The sequence below is a fragment of the Rhinolophus ferrumequinum genome, chromosome 6 (assembly GCF_004115265.2).
Source record: "Rhinolophus ferrumequinum isolate MPI-CBG mRhiFer1 chromosome 6, mRhiFer1_v1.p, whole genome shotgun sequence".
Classification (NCBI taxonomy): Eukaryota; Metazoa; Chordata; class Mammalia; order Chiroptera; family Rhinolophidae; genus Rhinolophus; species Rhinolophus ferrumequinum.
In genome coordinates, this window is record NC_046289.1 from 24,733,726 (window position 1) to 24,759,871 (window position 26,146).

The 26,146-nt window shown below is 35.4% G+C and overlaps 1 protein-coding gene across 1 annotated transcript in view; it reads left to right on the top strand.

The window, feature by feature from the left end:
- The first annotated feature begins 365 nt into the window (after positions 1-365).
- Positions 366-26,146, top strand: part of NUMB (NUMB endocytic adaptor protein) — a 111,630-nt gene continuing 85,849 nt past the window's right edge. Inside the window, 2 exon segments of the mRNA XM_033109331.1 lie at positions 366-436; positions 7,736-7,867. Of these exon segments, the coding sequence (XP_032965222.1) occupies positions 401-436; positions 7,736-7,867 (168 nt within the window). The 5' untranslated portion in view covers positions 366-400.

Sequence of the window (26,146 nt, forward strand, 5' to 3'; positions counted from 1 at the left end):
TATACTCTTTGAGTGTTACAGTGTTTCTCAATTGAGACACTTGTATTTAAAATAACACTGTCCTCAAAGATTGCCATTTTTGGGATAAAAGACTGCCAGCCTTTGGTTCGATGTATCATTTTCATTTCGGGTGAATATCCTTAGGTTTTATCTGCCTTTATATTTTCCTTAATAATACATTTCTTTACTGGATGAAGATTCCTTTTTTGCCGAAGTTAGAAATTGTTTAGGCTTTATCATTACATTCAGCTTCGTGTATAATGAAAATAAAGCCACACTGGGATCTAGCCTTTCTTGAAGTCTCTGATTTGTACCTCTCCCATAAGGTGTTTGGATCTTTTGAGAATGTACTTTTGTTTCCACAGTGATTAAAGCAGGGTGGGTGCAGCATTGGCATTCAATGAGCAGGAGCCAGGAATGCCATACATCCCACAAGGTATGAGACAGTTCTGCATGGTTTTTGAACATTCCCCCAGACCTTGTAGGTGAAAAACCTGTTTGTACTTATCTGATCCTAATTCTGTTTTACATTTAAACACAAAGCATTTTTTGCATGGTTTTAATAGACACTGAATTTTCCAGGAATGCAGCCTACTGAGTAGAAGACTACGGGCAAATTGGTACTTTGTTTTGTTCTGAATTTTAACAGGAGTTGTTAACTGTTTTGGAAAATCCTGTTACCAGTGGCATTGCCCCTTGTGGTATGTGATTTTCCAGTACAACTCATTGTGTCAGTCTACATTTGTGGCTGTCACATTCATAGCATTTCTTGTATAGGCACAAGTGTCTATGTCCTTAATAATGGGAATTCTAGGATGGTTATACTTGAGCCTTTACATATTAAAGTATTTTAATAAAAATTTATTTCTCTTACATTACATTAAGTATATCTTAATTTTTTTTAAAAACCAAAGATAGGTAAGTTACCTGCTTGCATTTCATTTCAGGTTTATGTTCTTAAAACAAAAACTTCTGTTTTAGTGGGGTTTCAAGATGGAGCCTATATTTAATGGAAGTCTCTGTTGTCTTTCCAGGGAGAGATGGAAGGTCCATGTCGACCTACATTACAGCTGTCTATCCTCCTCCTTCTTCCTTTTCTTTCCCTTCCCTCTCCTTTCTCTCTTTCTTCCCTTTCTGTGTTCCCTTCCAATGATCAAGTATTTGATACATAGACAAGAATGTGGTACTGTATATGTAAGCAGTGAAGTATATAATAAAACCAATACCTGTGAACCCACCACCCAGCTTAAGAAATAGAACATTACCAATATTATGGTATATTTCTCCTTGATTTCCGTTAACCTATCTCTCCACCAGGGATCAAACTATTCAGAATTTTGTTTTGTTTTTGTTTATCATTCCCTTCCTTTTCTTTTATGTTTACCACATGTGTATGCATTTCAAAAGTATATTGTTTAGTTTTGCTTATTTTTTAACTATAAAAATGGAACCCTATGTATATATTCTTATTTGCTTTGGCTAATCAACATTGTTTTTATGATTCATTCATATTGATGTAACTGTGGTTCATTTTCTCAGATAAATTTATTAATGGTATGACTCTACTACAGTTTATCTGTTTTCCTAAAGATGGACATTTGTTTGTTTCCGTTTTGTTGGTATTACAAACATATTCTTGCTTATGTCTTTAGGTGCACATGTATAAGCATTTCTCTACAACAATGAATTTTAAACATTTTTGATGGTGATCCCCACACATAAACACACACAGTTGAAAGAGAAATGAAAATCAGTATTCATCCTTACTACATGTGATGCACTCATCTTTTCCATTCTATTTCTCTCTTTTTTTAAGTGCTGACTGCGACCTAAATGATTTCACAGTTGATTTTCACAGTTCAAAATAGTTGTTTTGGTTTCCTTTGGAGAGCAGGTGTGTTGACCTGGCTTTGCTCTGCTTATAGAGTGTCAGAGGGTAGCATCCTATGTGGTGAGAATGCACCTTACTGAGCAGGAGCACTGCTCTCACACCTGGAAACATCTGGTTCTTGAGTTCAGTACAGTTTCAGTTAGGACTAAACGGATTCAGTCCTTACGTATTCACTCCTTGATGGAATGAATTCCTTAGATATGTTCTAACTAAACATTTTGAGTTATGCCAGAGTCTCACCATTCTGAGGGTACATGTGGCAGGATGAGATTGGTTGGGACTTTCTATTCTTGATATTTACTTTGATGACACACTTGGTTCCCCCTTTACTTATTTTGACTGTAAACTGTATGTTCTCAAAGGATTAGATCTCAATAGTTTATTCGTCAGTTTTCTGGAGACTCTCTAATGTGCATATTCAGATATTTCCTCTAATTTGAGTTCTTCATTCTTCTACATTCTATTAGGTAAGTTGAATTTTTTGCTGAAGAAACGAATTAATTTACATAGGACTTTATTTGACGTTAACCTTAAGTAATTGTTAAGTTAGGCAAAGAAGCTACATGTGTTAACTCTGATTCAGTGTCTAATTATTAGAATATGTATGCAAACTAACTTACAGCGCTATACTCTGAGCCTCAGACGGAGAATATTTGCACTTGGTACTATTCTTAATGACTTGTGTTGGGGGTGCTGAATAATAGGAGTAGGATCTGGGATGACCAAGGTAGTGTTTTGTTTTTTAATTTCATTTTTTTATGAACATTGGACTCAAAAATAAACAAACAGTGTTCATTCCAGTCTAGAAGTTGTGTTATGGCTTGCATTTTTTATTGCTTTTATTTTTTTATTGTGGTGAAATATACATAACATACAATTTACCATTTTAACCATTTTTAAGTGTACAGTTCAGTGGCATTCAGTACATTCACATTGTTGAGCAAACATCACCACCATCCATCTCCAGAACTTTTCTTTCCAAACTGAAACTCTTACTCATTAAACAGTAAGCCCCCATTTTTCCTTCCCCCAGCCCAGCCCATGGCAACCACCATTCTACTGTCTGTCTCTGAATTTGACTACTCAGCGTATCTCATATACATGGTATCAGACAATATTTGTCCCTTTGTGTCTGGCTTTATTTTACTTAACATTATGTCATCAAGGTTCATTCATGTTATATATAGCATGTGTCAGAGCATTGCTTTTTAAGAACACTTGGGTGTTTCCATTTTGGCTATTGTGAATAATGCTGCTGTGAACATTGGCGTACAAATATCTGTGTGAGTCCCTGCTTTCAACTTTTTTGAGTATGTACCCAGAAATGGAATTGCTGAATCATATGGTAATTCTATGTTTAATTTTTCTGAGGAACCGCCATATGTTTTACAAGGTTTTTTTTAACACCCATAATTTATTTTAGATGTGTTTTAAATCAATAGTTATAGATCGGCATTATCATTTTTAATGGCTGTGTAGGATTTCAATGTACAGGTGTGCCATGGTTTATTTGTAGACATTCTGTATTTAACAGTTTTTGCTATTATAAACAGTACTATGATTGATTTATTTATCAGATATTTACTGAAAACCTACTATGTGCTAGGCATATATAATGGCTCTTCTGTACATACATATTTGCACACATCCATAAATTTTTTACAAGTAGGACTGTTGTGTCAAATGATGTCTGTATTTTGAAATGTGATTGTTTTCCTAAAAGATTTTATACTGATAAACTATTGTTAGACACAGTCCCAATAATAGTAAATAGGAGTGCTAGGTTTTCCATACCTTAAAAAACACTGAATATTATTGATCTTTTTAGTATTTGTCAACCTGAAATAATAGTTTGTATCTCTTTGATTACTACTAGTGAAGTTGAACATCTTGTGCTTATGATTTTACTTCTTCTTTTGTCAGTTTTGTGTATTTATATATTTCTGCCCATCTTTTGCTTTTTAATTTGTAAGATTCCTTATACATTAAGGATATTAAATCTTTGTTTTATATTGTAGATATTTTTCCAGTTTATCATTTGTCTCTTAACTTTTCTTCATAATGTCTTTTGCAGTATAGAGGTTTTATATTTTTAGTCAGTTTTATTAGTCCTTTAAGATTTCTAGTTTGGTACATTGCTGGCAGTTTTACATATAATTGAGCTATTACTAGAAAATGTTTTTTGAAGTAGTAATTTGTATGAACGGATTGCATCTATATTTTGAACTAAATCTAATGTTTTAAGTAGTTAGGAAAAATGAAGTGTAGAAGGTAGGTGAGGAATCAAAACTTTATTTTAACCTTTTTTTAAAATGAAAATCTCATAGAGATTGATGGAAATATTTCTAGACCAATACTTGCTGTAGAAAATAAAGTACATATTGAACCTAATTTGCTTTTTATTGACCTCTAAGGACTAGGGATGTATTTCTTTGTTCCTTATTAATTTCGATATGTTGGATACGGTAGATAAGAGAAATGATACGCTAACCCCATGAGATATTCTAGGATTGACTTGCTCTAAAAATTCCTCGTATTGTGTATCATTAGAGGTTACTGAAGTGGATGCTGCTTCAGTTTGCATTCTGTGCTTTGCCTTTGTAGCTGCTTTTGCCTTAGTTTCTAATCCCTAAATCACACTGTTTAAGACCATTGATGACTTTGAATATCTGTTCCTCTTTCTCCTGATGTTGTTTCTGGTCCCTAATTTTTTTTCTGTCTTTTCTATAATTCTTTTCTTTTCCTTTTGTTCCTTTTCTTTCACCTTGAGCCAGATGAGGATTGAAAGGACTTATTTCTTCTGGTTTTGGAGAAATTAATCATATCATGTAATTAATTTTTATGTACAGATTCTTTCCAGCAGTTTGTACATTCTAGGCTTCCTTAAGCTTTAAGTGCACAACTCTTCTGGACAGTTGAATTTATTACCTACTTGGATGATAGTGCATATGTAGAAGTGTTGTCATTTGACCTAAAATGTAATATTAATGATGATATAATGATATGATAAAAATGTTGTTGAGCCTTGTGAACTTAATAGTGAACCTGTCTTGTGACCTGGATCAAGTCATTTAAAGTGGCATATTTTTCATTTTGTAAATTTAGATGACTTCATATTTTAGCCTCCCTTTCTTTAGATAGAATTGTTTACACAGCAAATTGAAGAGCCAGAGATTTAAGAGTTGAAGGGCTTCAGGGATTATCTGGTATCTATCTATTCCCTGTACAAATATTTGCTGGCGCTCTTTTGGTCTTGAGGATACAATGAAGTCCCTGACTTCAAGGGGCTTACAGTCTTTTATGAAAAGATGGTTCTGAAGAAACTATAATCATATTCAAAGAGTCCTCATTGCATTTTGGTGTGTCTTACTATGTTCAAAAGAAAAAGGATCTGGTTTCTTAAATGCCAAATAGGAAAAGAGGAACCGCCATTTTGAGAAGAGTAGTTTGGAGCCATGCAGCACAGGCTTGGATTTGTGAGCAGCACATCAATCACCCTTGGCCTTGGTGAAATGAAGTTCATGCAGAGGAGCTGTTAATGTTCACATGTTAAGAGGGCTGTTAAGGGGATAATCAACACCTTTTTGAGTGGCATCCGGACTTGAACTTGGATGGTGCAGGGTCTGAAACCTTTGACAAGATACTACCGTGTTTCCCCGAAAATAAGACCTAGCCGGACCATCAGCTCTAATGCGTCTTTTGGAGCAAAAATTAATATAAGACCTGGTCTTATTTTAATATAATATACGACCAGGTCTTATATAATATATAATATAAGACCGGGTTTAATATAATATAATATACCAGGTCTTATACTAATTTTTGCTCCAAAAGACGCATTAGAGCTGATGGTCTGGCTAGGTCTTATTTTCGGGGAAACACGGTAGGAGGTGAAAGAGATGAGGACCTTCAGGTATGATGAAAGTAATTATCTAGTCAGATGAACAGAATTTATAAAAGTTAAGTGTTGACTTAGGAGGACTTAATTTGTAACTGAGAAGATTTTCTCCTCTTTTTACTTTAACTGTCATAGTGATTCTTGTTTAAAAGGTAAAAAATAAGTGCTGTGTTTTTTTAAAATAGATAATATAATTTTTTTCCATAGGCATATTCCATGCGGAAAGTATGTCAAAATTTCTTTGTTTTCTGGGTCTGAATAAAGGTTAAATGTTGTGCTTAAGTTGTCCTTCTCTGATCTGTTCCTCTAGTGGCAGCTACTTGGAGCTTACACAACCTGGAAGTTCATTTATATTCATAGAATTAGCAGAAGACTCTTAATCTTGGAGGTGGTGTAAAATGTCCAGTGGGTATTGAACGTTTATCCATAGGGAAAAATTTGGCAAGCCAAATCTTTGAACCAGCAGCCTTTTATTTAGTTCTGTGAATTCACAATGCTAATGTTTCCAGTTGTGTTTTCAGAAATTTAGATTTTTTTTTCCCTTTCTGGTACTATTTTAGGAATACTCTATATTTGTATTTAATTTTTAATATAGCACCAGCCTTCACCAATCCAGATACATTGGGAAATTACTGCTAACACCCATAATTTATTATGACCCCTTGGTTAGTATCATTGGAACACTGGTTTCCTTGCAAATAGTTGCAATATAGTAAGGAGATTTTTAGTGTCTTGTGCTATAATGGAGGCAGAAATATATGAAATGTAATCATTGACAAAACCTAAACGTTGCTTTAATTATATTGGCTTATTATGATCAAAGACATATCAAGTGTTTTCACTAATAACATACCCAGTGCAATTTCTGGCATATTTGAAAAGCATTTGCTACACCTATTATTTCTGTTTTTTCTGTTTTTTTTTGTATGTATTTATTTGTCTTTTAATACAACTGTTAAAACTGACAGTAAAACATCAAAAGCATTACAGTCTGTTCTAGAATCAGGCCAATGAAGAAATGAAGTGAAACACATTGTTGGCTAAAAATACGTTTTGCAAATTACATCTGAAATTGTTTTGTTAGAGCATCGATTGGAAATAAAATTCAGCTGTTCTTATTCTTTGGGTTTTTTAAAAATGTTATCTGAAAGTAGATGCCCATACAAAATAAGTAGATGCCCATACAAAATAAGCAGAAGACTCTTAATCTCAGAGGTGGTATAATGTCTAATGTCTTTCAGTTTTTAACTTATTATGACCGTATAAGCCTTTTCTATATATTCTGATTAGTGAATGAATGCATAGAATGTTAGAAGTAGAAGGAATTTTAGAGCTCATGTAAATCATCTAGACACTCGGATTTCTAAAAAGAATTTTAGGTTGTTTATACTTTTGATTTTGAGTCTTTAGAATATTTAAAAAACAACTACTACTGTCTATCACATCATCTCATTTTAACACTGAAAAAATAGAAAGGACAATCTTATAGTAAGCACAATTGGTAACGTTACACCCATTTTTGGTCATGGCTGGCACCTGTTCAAGGATTAGATTTCAGGAACCATTACCTAATACAACCCTCTCCTTTTAGAGATGATGTTTCTGAGCCCAGAGAAGTATCAGAGTTCTTACAGCAAGGTAGAACGATAACTGAGCCAGGTCTTCTGACTCCCAGCCCCAAAATTTGATCCTGTCCCCTCAATATTCATCACATAATGAGACTTAGGCACAGAGAGTGTGTGCCTTAAGTAAGATCATACAGCTAGTAAGAAGTAGAGCTGGGAGTTGAATCCACATTACCCAATTCCATTTTTAGTGAAGTCTGTACATTACCTTCCATGTAATCTTAACTCACCCTGTTAGACCCTATTTAGTCATAGAAATGGAATTACAAGTGATTGAAGGAGATGTCTGTATTTAGCATTTTCTTTCCTTGAAAATTTCAGATTTGGGCCTTAAGCAACTTCTTCCAGGGAAGAGGGCCGGTGTGGCTACTGTTGCAACTGAAGATCTTGACCCACATCCATAGATTGGAATATTGGTGGACCAGCCATCCTCAGACACCTCACTTAGGACAGGTAAGTGAAAGAGAGCGTAAGGGTAAGAACAGTAGAATGAATGCTAATGTTCTTCCCTCCTGTTTCTTGTTAGATGCAAACAGCTGACGGCCTTTAAAAATTTAACCTTTATGCTGGTACAAACAAAGCAGTTGGAATCTTAGGTGTGTGGGGCAAAACATTTTCTTTATGGTTCCAAAATATGTGTCAAAATGTTAAAAGTGGTGAAACTTAGGATAATTGAATTTTTTTCTTTCTTGTTTTGTGCATTTTCCAAAGTGTATTCATGAGCTTGTGTTAGTTATCTGTTGTTGCATAACAAGCTACCCCAAACTTAGTGGTTTAAAACATACCAATTATTTATTCTGCTCAGGTATCCTCAATTTGGGGAAGGCCCTCTTGGTGGAGACAGCTTGTCTCTGTTAACATGTGCATGAGGTGGGGTAGCTGGAAGGGTGGGGGTCGCTCAATGGCTGCGAGCTGGAATCATTTGAAGGCTTGCTCACCCAAACGTCTGGTGGTTAATGCTGGCTGTTGGCAGGGACCTCGGCCTGGGCTGTCGGCCAGAACACCTACACATGACCTCTCCTTTTGGCTGCTTGGCTTCCTCACAGCATGGTGGCTGGGTTCCAGGAGAGCAAAGCGAAGTCACATGGCATATTTGACTTAGTTTTGGAAGTCGTGTAGTGTTAGTATGCTCTCTCCTATTGGTTGAGGTGGTGATAAAAGACCACCCAGGTTTGGAGAAGGGGGTAGACATAGACCCCACCACTTGAAGGGAGGAGTTTCAACATCACATTATAAGAAGAGCATATGGGATGGAATTTGCCATTGTAGCCATTTTTGGACAATATAATCTGCCACAGTTTGTATTACTTAAAGAATGTAAATAATGTGTAATACACAAGTATGAAAAAGAGGAGTATTTGTAGGAAATTATTATGTGTGAGTCCAATAAGAATTTTGTGTGCTCTACTTGTCTAGTAGAGTATGATATTGAAAATAAGATGCCTAAACAGGAAGAAGTGAAATAGATTTTGAATTTTCTTTTATATCAGCAAAGAAGCATACTGCTGTAATCAGAAATAGAGACAACAACTTATAAACTAGATGCAAAATAAGATTTGCAGTTTGGATTTTTTTGTTTTTGAGAAAATACAACATATTTTATTTAGTTCAAGTCTACTGTGCCTTTTTTCTCTCTCGTTTATTGTAATAATTTGAGAATTATTGGGGAAACTGGTTTCCCATACATATGATAAATTTGAGAAACTAGCACCAATATGTATCGTTTGTTTTGTCTGTCTGCTTTTTTAAGGAAAACTGTATGATCTTTTTCAGTATTGTATAGTTTTCCCTGTTAAAATTCTGGTAAATATTTAAAATGTTTTCAGTGGGACGAGAAAACTTGGAAAGTTGTGGAATATTTAGTTGTCTTCTTGATCACCTTCACTTACCAGTTACATAAATTACCTGTGGCAAGTTTGAATATAGCTGATACTTAATTCTGGATGTAATGGGATATTAATATTTTTAGATAATCCTCTAAGCATTACATGGGGGTGTTGACCTATAGCTGGGAAATAAGCTCTAGGGAGCATCTCATTATCTATTAGACCCAGAAAATTTTTTTTGCTGTCTAGGTGCTTTCCCATTTCTGGGTGATTTGCATCATAATTAGCCTAAATTGGTTCAGTACTCTTCCCCCACTACTCATAGGTAGATAGATATCCTAGAGTGGAAAAGGACTGAACCAGATATTGTCATAATAGAGGTAACTTCAGAAGTTGGCTCTCAACTGTGAATAATCAGAATTGACTGAGTTTGTGAAACTTATCTTAGTTCAAAAGATGCAATAATTGGGAAAGCTTTTTTTTTCCCATTTAAAAACAAAATGAGATATTTTCCAATAGACAGATTGGGAATAATGATTATAGGTAGTGTAAAATAGTGTGTCTTAAATAACAACAACAAAATATATGCATATATATATACAAAAATATATAAAACCTTCAAGCAATTAACTTGCCTTCTTTTTTGTTTTAAGCATTTTTTTTTTTTTTTACCCACTTTGTTTTACGAAGTCTGAGTAAGTGAATTCCTGATAACATTTTTTCCAGGTATATTCACTGCCTTATCTTGCGTTCCTTCTACAAGGCCTGTGCCTGAGGAGATAAAAATTCTTTGAGTGAGATACTGTTTTCTGACTGAAGCTAAAACGAACAACAATAAAAGCTCCAAAAACACCCTATAGAAATTGCAAATATGATGGTATTTAGTCTGTGGCACTTTATTCAGTCCATGGAAGGAGGTAAATGATAAGGTTCTCTTGTAAAGATAAATGACTCTGTAAATATTCTTTTAAAATGCAAAAAGAATTTTGAATAATTTTGGAAGGCAGAAATTATATTTCTTTGAGGTTGGTGGGTCTCCTACTTATCATTAGTTTTTGCGGGGATTCTTCTTTCTAAAATTATAATAATTCCAGTTGAAAAATGACATTCATGCTTATACATGTTTTTGGCAAAACAGTTTTGTGACTTTTTCTTGTGCATACCTTCCCTTGTCCTATTGTTAACAGGTATAGTACCTTCCATGTATCAAATGTTTAAAAAAGTGTTTAAAGTTTATGGTAAGGAATGGATTGGTATAGCATAAAATTTACCATATTAACCATTTTTAAGTGTATAGGTCAGTAATGTTAAGGACATTCACACTGTTGTGCAGCCAATCTCCAGAACTCTTCATCTTACAAAACTGAAACTCTGACATCATTAAACAACTCCTTATTTGCTCCTCCCTCTAGCCCCTGGCAACCAGCATTCTACTTTCTGTCTATGAATTTGACTGCTGTAGGTACCTCATATAAGTGGAATCATACAGTATTTGTCTTTTTGTTTCTGGCTTATTTCACTTAGCATAATGTCCTCAAGGATCATCCATATTGTAGCATGTGTCTGAATTTCCTTCATTTAAAAAAATCTTTCATTACAGTTGCCATTCAATATTATTTTATATTAGTTTCAGGTGTACAGCATAGTGGTTAGACATTTATATCATTTCTGAAGTGATCCCCCCTAAGTCTAGTACTCAGCTGGCACCACACATAGTTATTACGATATTATTGACTGTATTCTCTATGCTCTACTTTATATCCTTGTGACTGTTTTGTAACTACCAATGTGTACTTCTTAATCGCTTCTCCTTTTTTATCGAGCCCCCCAACCTCCCTCCCATCTGGCAACTATCAGTTTGTTTTCTCTATCAGTGAATCTGTTTATTTTGTTTGTTAGTTTATTTTGTCCTTTAGATTCCACATGTACCATATTTTGCTGTGTGTAATGTGCATTTTTTGCCCAAATTTGTAAAGGAAAATAAGGATGCATATTATACATGGGTAGTACCAATTCAATATCTATATAAATATTTTTTATTGTTTTATTTATGCTCATGAGTTAAAAGTGTAACTCTAGAAATCAATAACGATATCTGTATACAAAATAATACCCTGGAATACAATAATCGGTTTGTTGAACTTACAATAAACTTGTAAGGAGGAAGAGTTTTTGGCCTTCTATGATGCGTAAATATCGTAATTTGTTACCGGTACATAAAATTTCTTGTACCTTGTATCTGTTCTTGTGCTTTGTAATTATTTGTTACATAAAATTTCTTGCACCATAATATGTTAAAAACTAAATGCTAAAATTCCTTTATAATGCAAAAACAAGTACGTAATGTAAACAAATAAAAATTTTAATTAAAATTTTTTTTTTGCATAAAGTAAAAAATTTAATTGTCTTTCTCCCAAGTTCTACTTTCAAAAGGAAGAACCACTATTAACATATGGTATACATTTTCACAAACATTTTTCTTTCTTTACTTTTACATATATATATGTGTATGTGTGTGTGTGTGTGTGTGTATGTATGTGTATATATATGTGTATGTATGTGTGTGTATATATATATATATACACACACATACATACATACATACACACAAACATATGGATCAGGAGAGAGTGAAAAAGCTTTATATTTCTTTCCAAAAGTAGGATCATACTGCATATACCGTAGTGTAGCTCTGTGTTTTCATTTAATGCATCATGACTACCATTCCATGACCTTACATGGAAATCCACTTCACTTTTTAATGTTTCGAATACATAGAATAAATATTCCATAGATTGAATGTACCATAATTTATTTAAAGAACTCTGGATCAGTGGGCCTTTAGATTGTTTCCAATTTTTAGCTATGAGTATTACAAGCAATGTTGCAGAGTAAACTTATATAGCAGTGCCTGCTAGGGCACGTATTCCTGTAGGACCAAGTCTTATAAGAAGAACTGCTGGGTCAATGTGTTCTCTTATTTTATGAGTGCAGTGATGGAAGCAGCGGCTGCATCCTGATTTTTCTAACCTCTCCAGGGTCCAGCACCTGAGCAGAGGAATTCAGGACACGTAGACAGAGAAGGGAGCTACCCATCTGATACGATGTGGGAGTCCCTAAAAGCTTTCCTGGCCAGAACTCATCTCTTCCCAAGCCTATTCAAAAGCCTGGAATTCCCAGTGTAAACTAAAGCTCGTAGTAGCCTTCTGCATCCCCTCTTTAGAGGAATGATAGCTTTACAAAATTTGGGAGTGGTAACATGCTCTACAGATGAAATATTCATAGGAATTTGTATATCTAGTTTAATCCCATCTGTTCCTTTTGACACTTGATCAAAATCTTTTAGTCTGTTTTTCTATCCTGTGATTTTAGAGGACTAGATTAATTCGCCATATTAAACCTGAGGATGTTGTGGTATCTAAGAATCATTCTTAAAGTAATGCCATATTTTGCCCAATGTATCATAACGTATAATGTATAACATAAATGTATAATGTATAATATTTTAGGTATAGTGGGCTTCTTTTAGGTAATAGCATCTCGTCTCCCTCCCAGCTATCCAGTGAGTCAGGCAGGGCAAAGAGTACTTTGGTTTTACAAATGAGAAAATTGAGATTCAGAAATGTTAAAGGACTAACCTAGGATACATGAGGTGTACTGTCAGAATTTATCAGTTATAAGTGCATCATATGGAAATGGGACTGAACTTGAACTGACCATAGGAGATATCCTGAAAGATTTAAGATTGGGAGTTTCTTGGTGTTTTGTTTAAACACTGTTGTTTTCTCTTTACTTAGTTCTTAAAATATGATGGTGTTATTTTTACTTACTTTTTCCTTATAAAACCAGTGTTTTGTTTTGTTTTTGTTTGTTTGTTTTTTAGTTTCAGGTACACAAAACAATGTAATAGTTAGACATTTCACCCCTCACAAAGTGATAGCCTCCCTCCCCCAATCTGTTACCCCTCTGATATCATACATACGTGTTAAAATTCCATTGACACTATTCCCTATGCTGTACTCCGTATCCTGTACTATATATGTATTAAATTATAGTTGACATTCATTATTATTGAGCTTCAGCTTCAGGTGTACAGCGCAGTGGTCAGGCATCTTCATATACACCGTCCATGAAGTGGTCTCCCTAATAAGACAAGTGCCCATCTGACACCCTACAAAATCTTCCAATATTATTGATTATATTTGAATTAAAAAATTTAAATAAAGATAAAAATAAAAAAATAAAAATAAATAAAAAATAAATAAAAAAATAAAAATAAATAAAATAAAAATTAAAAAATTTATTTATTTTTTAAATAAAAAATAAAGATATTTTTTCCCTGAAAGTTTGGACCCAAAACATGGGTGCGTATTATACACAGCAAAATACGGTAAGTGGAATCTGCCACAGCCTGGGGAGAGTGCCTGTGAGCAAGTGAGTCTGTGAGCAGGCCCTGTAAGAGAACGCCTGGGTTTCTAGTAGCTTTCCATCTCACCAGATGGATGGACTCCCTGCTGATATTCATAACCAAGTGTTGTGGGGCTCCTGTTCCCAGTACTGGTGCTCCAGGCTGGGGAGCCCAGTGTGGGGCTGGGACCCTTTGCTCCTCAGGGAAACTCTGCAGCTGACGTATCTCTCCTGATTCTCACCTGCCACACATGGGGGTGGGCCAGCCTGTTTCGAGACCCTCCCCCTCCTACTAGTCTCTACATGGTTTCTTCTTTGTATCCTTAGTTATAGGACTTCTGTTCAGCTAGTCTTCAGCTGGTTCCAGGGTGATTGTCCTATAATTTAGTTGTAGTTTTGATGTGGTCATGAGAGGTGGTGAGCACAGTGTTTACCTACTCCTCCATCGTGACTGGAACCTCAGAATTTCTTTCATTTTTAATGCTAAATAATATTCCATTATATGTATATACCACATTTTATTCATTCATTCAGCCTTTGATGGACACTCGGGTTGCTTCCACTTTTTAGGTATTGTGAATAATGCTGCTGTGAACATAGGTAAAGAAATATGTCTTTGAGCCCCTGCTTTCAATTCTTTTGGGTATGTATACCCAGAAGACAAATTGTTGGATTATGCTTATATAGCAATTCTGTATTTTAATTTTTGAGGAATCACTATACTGTTTTCCATAGTGGCTACACCATTTTACATTCCCACCAACAATGCACAAGAGTTCCAATTGTTCCGCATCCTCACCAATAGTTTTTATTTATTTTCAGTAATAGTCATCCTAATAGGTGTGAGGTGGTATCTCATTGCGGTTTTGATTTGTATTTCCCTAATGATTAGTGATGTTGAGAATCTGAGTATCTTTTCATGTGTTTGTTGGCTATTTGTATCCCTTTTGGAGAATGTCTGTTCAAGTCCTTCGCCTATTTTGTAATCGGCTTGGATTTTTTTGTTGTTGAGTTGTAGGAGTTTTGTATATTAACCTTTTATCAGATATAAGATTTGTAAACATTTTCTCCCATTTGTATGTTGACTTTTTACTCTGTTGTGTCCTTTGATGAGAAGTTTGTAATTTTGATGTAGTCCAATTTATCTGTTTTTCTGTTGTGTTTGTTTTTGGTGTCATATCCAAGGAATCATTCCCAAATCTAATGTCACAAAGCTTTTCCCCTTTTGTTTTCTTCCAGGAGTTTTCTAGTTTTAGGACTTATATTTTGGTTATTGTTTTTTTCATTTCTAAAATTTCTACTTGGTGGTTCTTTATGTCTTCTACTATTTTTTGCTGATGTTTCTAATTTTATATTTATTTCAGGAGTGTTTAATGTTCATTTGAGCATTTTTACAAAGCTGCTTTAAAGTCCTTGTCAGATAATTCCAATACCTAAGTCCATCTCCTCATTGGTGTTGTCTTTTTTCATGTAAGTTAAGATTTTTGTGGTTCTTATGCTGAGTAATTTTTGGTTTGTATCCGGGACATTTCGAGTATTGTGTAATGAGAATCTAGGTTTTCTTTACATTCTATGGAAAATGTTGATATTTTTGTTTTAGCCTTCTTTGGGTTGTAGTTCCCATGTCAGAGCAGTTTTCAGAGCTTTATCAGTGCTGTTCAGATGTATGCCATGTGTGTTCCACTTAGTGGTCAGTTTGGGATCTGGGTGGAGGTCTATCCATTATATCAGCTTTCAAAATTCTTATTATGTTACTTAGCATCGGATCCATACCTACATAGGTTGAGGATGAGCTCAGGAGTTCATAAACAGTTTTATGGAATGACTTTCCTGAGGACAGAGGGGAAGGAAAAAAAAACAATGGCGTTTGGCCTGCCCACTTGGAGGCAGGGCTCCATTGAATGGAGATGAAGTTTCTCCTCAGAACTTTCACTCCTGGAGCTGTTCCATTCCCAGTCACTCTTGCTGCTGCTGCTGTACCCACAAGACCTGGGGACTGGGACATGAGAGTCTGGAGAGAAAGGAAAGTGAAAATATGCGGTCTGACAATTAAGTTCATGGACTCATCCTAGAAAAAGTGCTACGTATCTCATTGCTGAATATCACCACGGTAACCTTGGAAGTACTCCCCTTGGGCAATTATGCACCGATGCCAGCACCTAGTCCACCCTTCAAAGCAATTTTGGAACTCTTTTTCTAGAATGGCCATCAGAGCTGTCATCATATTACCCTTGATGTCCTGAATGTCATCAAAATGTCTTCCTTTCAATATTTCCTTTATCTTCAGATAAAGAAAGAAGTCATTGGGGGGCCAGATCAGGTGAGTAGGGAGGGTGTTCCAATACAGTTATTTGTTTACTGGCTGAAAACTCCCTCACAAACAGTGCTGTGTGAGCTGGTGCATTGTGGTGATGCAAGAGCCATGAATTGATGGCGAAAAGCTCAGGTCGTCTAACTTTTTCACGCAGCCTTTTTAGCACTTCCAAATAGTAAACTTAGTTAACTGTTTGTCCAGTTGGTACAAATTCATAATGAATAATCCCTCTGATACAAAAAATAGGTTAGCAACATCATTGCAGCAAGTTCGCAAAATTAATTGTCAGACCTCCTCTACCCAAAAATAGGGATTTCCCCTACTTTCTGAACTTTAGGAGTTCCCTTTTTTGGCCTTGAGCCAGAGCTAGAGGATTTCTCCTGTATCTCCATCCTTCTGCACCATAAGGCTCACTTCTGGGCTTTGGGTTGTGCTTAAATCAGGCTGAAGGGATACTAGAGGGAAAAAATGGTAAACTCACAGCAAGTTTGGTGATACTTTGAACTGTAGTGCTCTTCCTGGTTCCACCTATAATTACTTTTTCAGAGTCTTCAAATGCAGAGTGTTCATGCATCGAGAGTAGGTTTTATAGTGCAGTGGAAAATGATGAGAGGTATGTGTTTGCTCTGTTACTAAACTGGAAGTCTTCCCAACATTTTTGTTGTAACATTTTATTTTGATATCATTTTAGCTTTACAGGAAGTTGTGAAAAGAGGACAGAGAGGTTTTGTGTTCCCTTCACCCAGTATCCCCCAATGGTTAAGTCTTACGTAGTTATAGCATAACACCCAAACCAGGAAATTAACATTAATGTCAACTTTTTATTATGAAATGTTGTTTCAACAAGAATGTTGAAAGAGGAGTACATTGAATGTCTGTATATCTCCTACTGATAATTCAGTAACTTAAATATTTTGACACATTTGCTTTATATATTTCTAACATTTTTTTATGAACCACTTGAAAGTTGCAGACTTTATGATACTTCACCCCTAAATACTTAAGCATGCATCTTCTAAGAAAAAGGATGTTATATTTTAATAGACATTTATTTAATAAAAGCAAATTTTTTTATATGTAACTTCCGTGCCATTATCATATGTAAGAATGTTAACAATATAAAATTTTTGGACAGTATCTTAATGTTCTAGGGCTTGTTTTGAAGTATGTTATCGACTCTTGAAAGCTTAAGCTATTATTCAAGGAGATGGCCCTCCTGATGATATACCCTTGGTGATTATTTCAGACTCGGGGCTCTTACTGTATGTGCAATTCAGAGTGCAGGGAGCTGCCTGATTCTGTTATATGTTCTTGTTCTCTCATTCTTCCCTCAGCTCAGTCTTCCCTCAGACTTCCTACAGCTCTCTGAGCAGATACTCATTAGAATAGTCCTTATCAGGAGAGTATAACTGTCAGACTAATTTAGAACTAGCATGTAACTTTGCTTTTTGATTATTAGTCAGGAAATTACTTACAGTTAATGTTGTGCTAGAGTTTCTGATATGGTGATGTATAAGGATTGTATCCAACTATAAGTAATTGAAAACCTGAATAAAAGGCTTAAACAAAGAGAGGTTTGTTTCTCTTACATAAGTCTGGAAGTAGGCAGTTGCTCATGTTGCTTCAGCGTTGTTATGGCTCAGCAGTGTTAGGGCCGGTAGCGTTGTGATTTGCTTGGCCCCAAATGGTCCTAAGATATCTGCTGCAGCTCCAGCTTTATACCCACACTGAAGGAGTAAGGCAAAGGGTCCAGACCAAGCAAACACTTTCCTTTTAGAGCTTCTAACAAGTCACTTCTAATGTCTCATGGGCCAAAGTTGGATTATATGGTCACCTCGAACTGTCTTTAGCCTTTTGGCCTCTATAGTGAGAGGCAAGGAGGGAGGGAGGACTTGGGAATGGCTTTTTGGGTAGCAAGTTAACAGTATCTGTCACAATTACATGACTGCATTAATTTTACTTCAAAATATATTCATTTTACTTCCCTGTGATGTTCAGCACATAGGTGCTTTATAATTACATAGTAACCTCTTACTGGATACTGTGGGAAACAAAAGGAACTTGAAATTTAGTTGTGAAGGCGAGCTTTTAGTTATGCAAGGTGAAACTTGGCTTGAATTTTGGGACCTTGGGAAAATTATTGGATTTATAAGCTTCTGTTTTCTCATCTGTGAAATGGGGTTAATAGTACCTGACTTTTAGGGTAATTGTAAAGTGTGAAGGAGATAATTTATGTAAAGTACCTAATACAGTGCCTGCTACTTTGGAGGTGCTACAGTAGGAGATATCATAATTGTTTTGGTGGGTGGACATTGAATGGAAGAGCATGAACTTGATAATGGACAGACTTGATTTGATTCCTAGTTCCACTTCACACTACTAGATGCATATAGTCTTGGGCAAATCAATTAATCTCTCTGAGATAGTTTATTAATTGCTGTGTTTGTGTCTCAGGATTGTTAGAAGGAGTAGAGATTATACCTATGTATAGTATAGTGCCATGTAGACTTTCAGTAAAAAGCATCTGTTCCTGCTGTTTTTAGTTATTATTTCTGTATTTCGGGATTTACATAATAGGTAGGAACTCAGTCATTGAGTTTGCTTGAGAAATTTATGTGAGGTTTACTTTATTTGTGATAAGAAGGATATTGATTAATAGTGAAATTTTTCATCTGTTCAAAAAATTGTTAGCTGCATAAAGAAATTAAACAGTTACTACGGGAAACAAAAATATTTTTAAAATCAGTTGTGAAGGTGAGCTTTTTTTGGTTATGCAAGGTGAGACTTGGCTTGAATTTGGGGACCTTGATATGATGATATTGTGCTGTGAATCTCACTTAATTCTTTTTGGTTTAACACTGTTTTAAGATTTAAACATAAGTGTAAAGCTAGTTTATAACGACTGACTGTCGCATAATATTCCACTGTATATGTATTTCTACATTTTATGTATGCATTTCACTAATAGTGGATTTCTGGGTGTGGCTTGGAAACTAACACAAATAGTACTGCTACAAACTTCCATATACCTATCCCCTATTGACTTGTGCAAAGGTGTCTCGGTAGCATATGCTAAGGAAAGGAATTGCTGACTTGTGGTCTATACACATACTTCACTAAATATTGCCGCTGTTTTCCAGAATGATTGCCCAGTTTATGCTCCCACTGGCAGTGTATTAGGGTTCCCACTTCTTAAATTCTCACCAGCATTTCGTCTTATTCATTTGTTTAGTCTTGTCAAACTGATGGATATAAAGTAATATGTTGTTTTAATTGACATGTCTGATTGAGAGTGAGGTTGGAATCTCTTTATTTACTTGGTACCATTTAAGTTTCCCCTGCATATTGACTAAAAAATTACCCAAATAATATGTATTTATTGTAGATACTTTTGAAAATATAAATAGGCAAATATAAAAAGATTATCTGTAATATCCTCAATCCAGAGATAATTGCTATTAACTTGGGCTATATCTTTCTGGTCTTTAAATATGAGTATTCATACACATACAAATTCATATACACGTAAACAAATGTGTATTTTTGTTTATTAGTAGGATCATTCATATACACAATTTCGTAACGTTTCATTTCTTATGTCACCTTGTAATAGGTGCATATCATTCCATTTGATGGTTTTAAGTTATTTATTCTTCTATTATGGGACATGTATGCTGTTACTGGTTTTTCTCTCATTAACAATACTTTGGTGAACTGTTAATCAAGCCTGCGTTTTGATGAGGCAGCACTGGAGGGATTATGCTCTTGTTCCCTTTGTGAAACTGGGTGTATAGCAAGTTGCAGGTGGTCTCTGTCTGTTTTCTGCTTGGATTCTAGGACAGGTATTATGCTTCATTTTATAAAGATGACATCTAGCCCTTCATGTTCCAGGGCTGGAATTCAAAGATTTCCCAGTTAGGCGCTTCTCTCTCTCTCTCTCTCTCTCTCTCTCTCTCTCTCTCTCTCTCTCTCTCACTTTGACAAGGCCAGGTTAGCATAGGACAGTGCAAGAGTGAACTTAAGCTTGCATTTAAATATCACTGCCCCTCTGATAGAGGGGCTAGTAAATTGCAACTATAACGAGTTCTAATCTAAATTGATGACTTCATTTTATTTTTCAAAATGTTAATTAATAACTTTTTATTATAAAAATAAGAAAGTTCATTGTAAAGCAATTAAAATATAGAAAACCATAAAGAAAAAGTTCCCATAATTCTTCTACTCAGAGGTAACTGCCATTTTACCTTATATACTTTTAGATGCTTTTCTAGGTGGTATGCACTGGCTCAGCAGAGTCAATAATGAAGGAATTATGCAAGCCCAAATCATTGGTAATTTGATATTAGCTCTGGTGGCAGTAGTTACCGTGGAAATTGGCAAATGCCACAATCAGGGCTTCCCTCTCCATGCCCAGGTCCACCCAGAGCCAGTTTATCAGCACACTACTGCATGTATACATTATATCAACAAATGTAGATCTACTTTTTTTTCATAGAAGTTTATTTTATAGATCAGTGGTTCTCAGTGTGGTCCTTGGACCAGCAGTATCAATGTTGGCTGGGAATTTGTTAGAAATGCAATTCTTGGCCTCCACACAAATCTACAAAATTAGAAACTCTTCTGTTGGGGCCTAGCCATCTGTGGTCTTACAAGCTCTTTAGGTGATTCTAATGCACGCTAAAGCTTGAGAACCACTGGTATAGATGTTCCATAAATTATCTGATTGGTCTGATGATTTCTGTATGATCAATTCTTGGGTATATATTCATTTAAAAGTCTTTAGGTGCATATTGCCAAATTGTGTTCTAAAAAGCTGTACTAGTTTTCATTCTCACCTGAAGTCTACATAAATTTTATTTTAGGTTCTCTTTCCAGATAGAGAAAAACACCTGTGTTACAGATCTTCTCTTTTAGCTGTTCCTGTGTCAATTCACTTGCATTGTCTTCAACAGTATTTTACTGTTATTCACCCTTTTAACGAAGAGGACAGTTGAAACAAAAAACCTGTGCCTTGTCTGCAGAACACATCTAGCGTCATGTGTGGCCGTGCCTGTGAGTGCCTACCTTTAATCCCCGTGTGAATGATTAGACCACGCCTCTTTTCTTACCTCTGGCATGTACATCATTCTGAAACACCACTTTAAAACAGATGAAGACCTACTTGCTGTGAAAGTCGCTGCTAATGGTGCCAAGCTGTTAGAAGGGGGAAAAAGATCCCAGCAAGAACTTGTGACTCTTCTTGGCTCATTTAGACAGTAAGCTGGAAGTGCTTTATTTTAAAGACTTATTAATTTAGGAGCCAGACTTTACAAGTATTGCAGAAAAGAAGGATAATTTAGGCATATTTGCCATATTTCATTGGCCCTAATTGTTGGCACTAGTGTTTCTCATTTTGAGCTTTTATTAAAGAGCAGTTGTAAACACTGAAATTGGCCCTTATCCCAATCTTCATCTGTAAATGACTTTTTAAAAAACTATTAATTTTATGATGGCATTAATAGAGTCTGCCAAATTGCCAAGCTCCCAGATTTACACAACCTTAGAAATAATTTGATTATTTAATAATTGATTGCCTTAATTAAGCATTTAATAATTTGTTCTTCTTGATAATCTCCAAAATTTATTGGAGATTATCCAAAGTCTTGACCTGAACAACTAGATCTCAGAGATGTTTCTCTGAAAGAAATGATGAACATTGGAGTTGAAATGATAGCCCTCTTATTCTTTGATGTTTTGTCTTACCTTCCACTACAGTATGGTTGCTTGGTTAGCTGCTTAACCGTAGTCATGTCACCTAATTCCTTTTTTTAAATTTTCTTTTTTAAATTAAATTTATTGGGGTGACAATGGTTAGTAAAATGTTACCTAATTTTTTTGTGCCTCAGTTTTCTTATCTGCAAAATTGAGTTACCAATACTCATCTCACGAGATTATTACCAGGATTAAATGCAATATGATATGTAACGCGCATAGCACATTTCTCATAAGCACTGAATAATTGATAGATTCCTTTTAATCTTTGTTCTTAATATAAGTGTTCTTCTTAGGTCTCATCTTTGATATTTCCTCTCCTTACACCAGTAATTCTTAACCCTTTTTGGGGTCTTGCCTTCCTTTCAGAATCTGACATAAGTAATGACCCCTCTTACCAGAAGAACACACATGTCTGTTTAACTTTATTTGCAGTTTTGGAACTTTCTAGTCTCTCCTGAAGCTCATCTGTGAATCAGGTTAAGGATCTTTTCAGAACGTCATCTCCTTGGCAGACTGCGGTTTTCTGGCTTCTGTTGTCATGTCAGTGCAGATGGCTCCTAAATCTGGTTCTCTCTCTTGTGAACTTCTATCTGCTGGGCATATGAATCAGGGTATCTTTATGTAATAGAAACTTAATAAATGACTGGAGGGATAAATCACACATTTCAATTATTGATATTATAGGCCGGATACATTTTATGACACTGGGTGACTAGACAGAGATCTGTGCTCACTGTAAACTACAGCTAATAAAGTTAAGTGAGGTTAGATACTGATTAAGGCACAAGTCTCTAATTTCCTGCAGTACCCATTGAAGCTTATTTGTGAAAAGGGTTTGGTCACAAATTCTAGCCAGAAAGTCAGTTTCCAAGTAACTTCTTTCAGACTACAGGTTATAGCCAAAATGTTATCTCATCTAAAAGTTTGCTGTTTCACTCTCAATTAGTATTATCATGGATGTCTGTGTTATTAGAGCCTCGTGCCTTCATCTCTTCCACTCCTACTCCACAGTTTTAGCTAGGACTCTAATAGTTGCAGGGGACAGAAACCTAGCTTAAGGGGGAGGGGAGTTATTGGCTCAAGTAATTGAATAATCCAGAGTCAAATCTGATTTAGCAGAAATTGAGGGGCTCAAAGGACTGTCAGGGGCTCTCAGTTTTATTCCTTATTTCTCAGCTGTTTTCCTTTGCTTCTGTCTTCTAAGACAGGTAGCTTTCAGGGAAGATGGCTGCAAGCAACTCCAGTTTATTTTGGTTTTGGATTTGCAGTCTCTGAGAAAGAGAGGTAATCTTCCCCATAGTGTCCGAAAAAAAAAAAATGCCTGGGGAAGACTGGACTTGATTGCCGAATTACCTATATAAATGGTCTCTAGACCAGTATTAGCATCATCTGAGAACTTGTTAGCAATATGAATTCTGGGGCCTCTTCCCTGATCTACTGCATCAGAACCCTTCCAGGCAGGACCCAGCAATCTGTGCCTTAACAAGCCTTCCAAGTGATTCTGATGTATGCTAAAGCTTGAGAACCACTGGTCTATATCATCGGTGCTCACACCTGTCTGAAACAAAAGAGAGAAGGAATCTTCACCATTAGAAATGGTAGTTTTATTATGGTCCTTAACAAGCATAACTGGAAATTTTGTTTTTGTTGTTTTTTGTTTTAGTAACTTAAAATTTTATTTTACATATATGTTATGTTGAAAATTTGCAATGCTGTTCATCCTTTGATACATACAGTTTTTTTTATGTGTACATCCCCTCTATGTTATAAAATGTTTTATGGCAGAATCTATAATAATTGAGGCCTGGACATACCATAGATTCTACCCTAATTATGATACATTGTGTACCCAATATAAATATACAACATAGGATTTATCTTAATTCTTTGAACATCATAGGTCCTCCAAAAATATGTGTTGAAAAATTTATTGATAAGAAATTATTTTTTTAAATTTAAACTTCTGCAAGATTATTGTCTGTGTGGTTCATTTCAAGCATTTCAGTTCTCTTTAAGGAGATGAGTTTCTCTAATTTTTTTATGACGCACTGTCATCGGGAGAAAAAGGACAGCAAAGTAGCATTTTTTGGTGTACTCGATATACCAGTTATGCCAAATACTTTTATATATGGTGCTTTAACCCCACACACTGCTGTAAAATAAGTCATGGGTTTGTGTCCCCATTGTTGCTGAAAAAAGTTTAAAAATTTGCCTCAGGTATTGTATCTGATAAGCAGAAAAGTGGAATTTGAATGTAGCCATTCAACAAGCATTTTATAGAGGGCCTACTGTGGGCTGGGACTAAGTATCAGAAGTACAAAAATGCTTAAGATCTAGCTTCTGTCCTCAAGGAACTCAATCTTATAAAGAAGACAGTAAAGGATAATGACCACTACAACACAGCTATATGAAGAGTGATTTGGGAACCAGTGGAGGGAACATCTGACTTGCTTTGGAGGATTGGGGAAGGCTTCAAAGAAGGATGTGATCTTTGATGTTTAAGTAGATAACATTTTAAAAATTCCTTTGATAAACACAAAACTCATTCTGCTTTCATGTTTAATGAAATTTCAAAATAGATTAATTACTGTTTCTAAAAGCAAATCAAAGCAATGATAACTTTAGAATGTTTTTTTCAAACTACCTTTGCCCTCTATCCCAGTAGTCTAATGTGTTCTCAAATGATGGGCTTGTGTTAGCACTTCATAATTTTAAGAGCTACATTGTATGCCACAGTTTAGATGTACCATAATTTATTCAATCGGTCCCTACTTTTTATATTTGTTTACAATTTTTTTCTAGCATAATCGGTGCTACAATGAACATTTTTAATGTTCATCTTTGTATACTTATATTATGCCCATAGTATAGTTCCTAGAAATAATTGCTGGACCAAATATTTTTATTATGTTTTTATACTTCTTACTTTGTGGTCTGTCATTGTCTTTTGTCCTTTTTTTGTTTGTTTTTAAAATGCTCTTTACATGTTATGTCTTCATAACATGGGTTATGTTATAGGGGTTTTTAGAACATTTGTTTTTCATTTTTGTTGATAAGTAGATAAAACATGTTAATTTCTGGTGGTCTTTTGGCATGTAAGCCTATGGAGTAAGGTGATACACATAACCAGTGTGTCTCTGATAATGTAGTTTGAGGTAGTGTATCAGAGCAGGAAGAATACCAGTAGAAATCAGGAGATTAACATTATGGTCCCATCTTAAATAGCGACTATTAAACATATGATTTTAAAGCTGTTTTCGTCATGCACATATTTCCCTGCCAGTGACATAAGAATAGTATTAGCTTTATTTCCCCACCTTATTAAGAGAGAAGGCATGTATAAAATGGAGGCCAGAGACATTATATGACTTATTTAAAGTCAGGTGGTTTGAAAGTGGCAGTCACGTTTTTAGCACAGGTCGTCTGTCTGACTTCAAGTCCAGTATTCTGTAATACTACTATATTACATCCCTATTGGAGCTACGGTGTACAGAGCAAAAGAACAATAGAACAAAAAGTATATATGAGTATGTAACATCAAACCATCTGTCAGTTTTTGCCAAAAACTGTCTTTTAAAAAGCAGTCTTTTAACAAAACAAACATACCTTGGAATTTCACTCCCTGTCCCAAACAAGTTAATGGCAGAGATTAGGGTGGAATTTTAAATGAACAGAAGAGTAGATTCTGAGATGGCTACAACAATGCTGATAATGAAAGAGAAAATTATAGAAATGATAGTATTAGAGCTAGAAGAACTGTGTCTTCAAAAGTAATACTGTGATATAGGAAGATACAAGCAGAAATGGAAATATTAGGGTGGACGGATGGCTCAGTTGGTTAGAGCGCAACTTCTCAATAAGGTTGCCGGTTGAATTCCCGCATGGGCTGGTGGGCTGCGCCCCCTGCGACTAAGATTGAAAACAGCGACTGGACTCAGAGCTGAGCTGCGCCCTCCACAACTAGGTTGAAGCACAACTTGGAGCTGATGGGCCCTGGGAGAACACACTGTTCCCCAATATTCCCCAATATAATTATTTTAAAAAGGGAAATATTAGAGAATAGAAATATTGTTAGTTCATTGGGTTTTTGTCTCTAAGGAAGCTTTTTTTCATCCATAGGTAGAGAGAGTTCTCTTAAGGGGATTATTGGTCTCCAGGATGGAGCGGATTTTTGGATACATATCCACATACCCCACCCCAGTAGTTTTGTTAATGAGCTGTTGTTAGCTTACTAGCTCCAGAATGATTCCAGGATTCACAAAAGTATCCTAGTCATGTTGGGTACTGTCTGAATTCTGGGAACTAAAGTTAGAATTGAAGGAATGAATAGAAGTTAGATGGGCCATGTAGCAAATTAACTACCTTGTTATCTTCAACTGCTTTATGTATAAATGAAATTTCAAAATAGATTAATTACTGTCTCGTATCTTT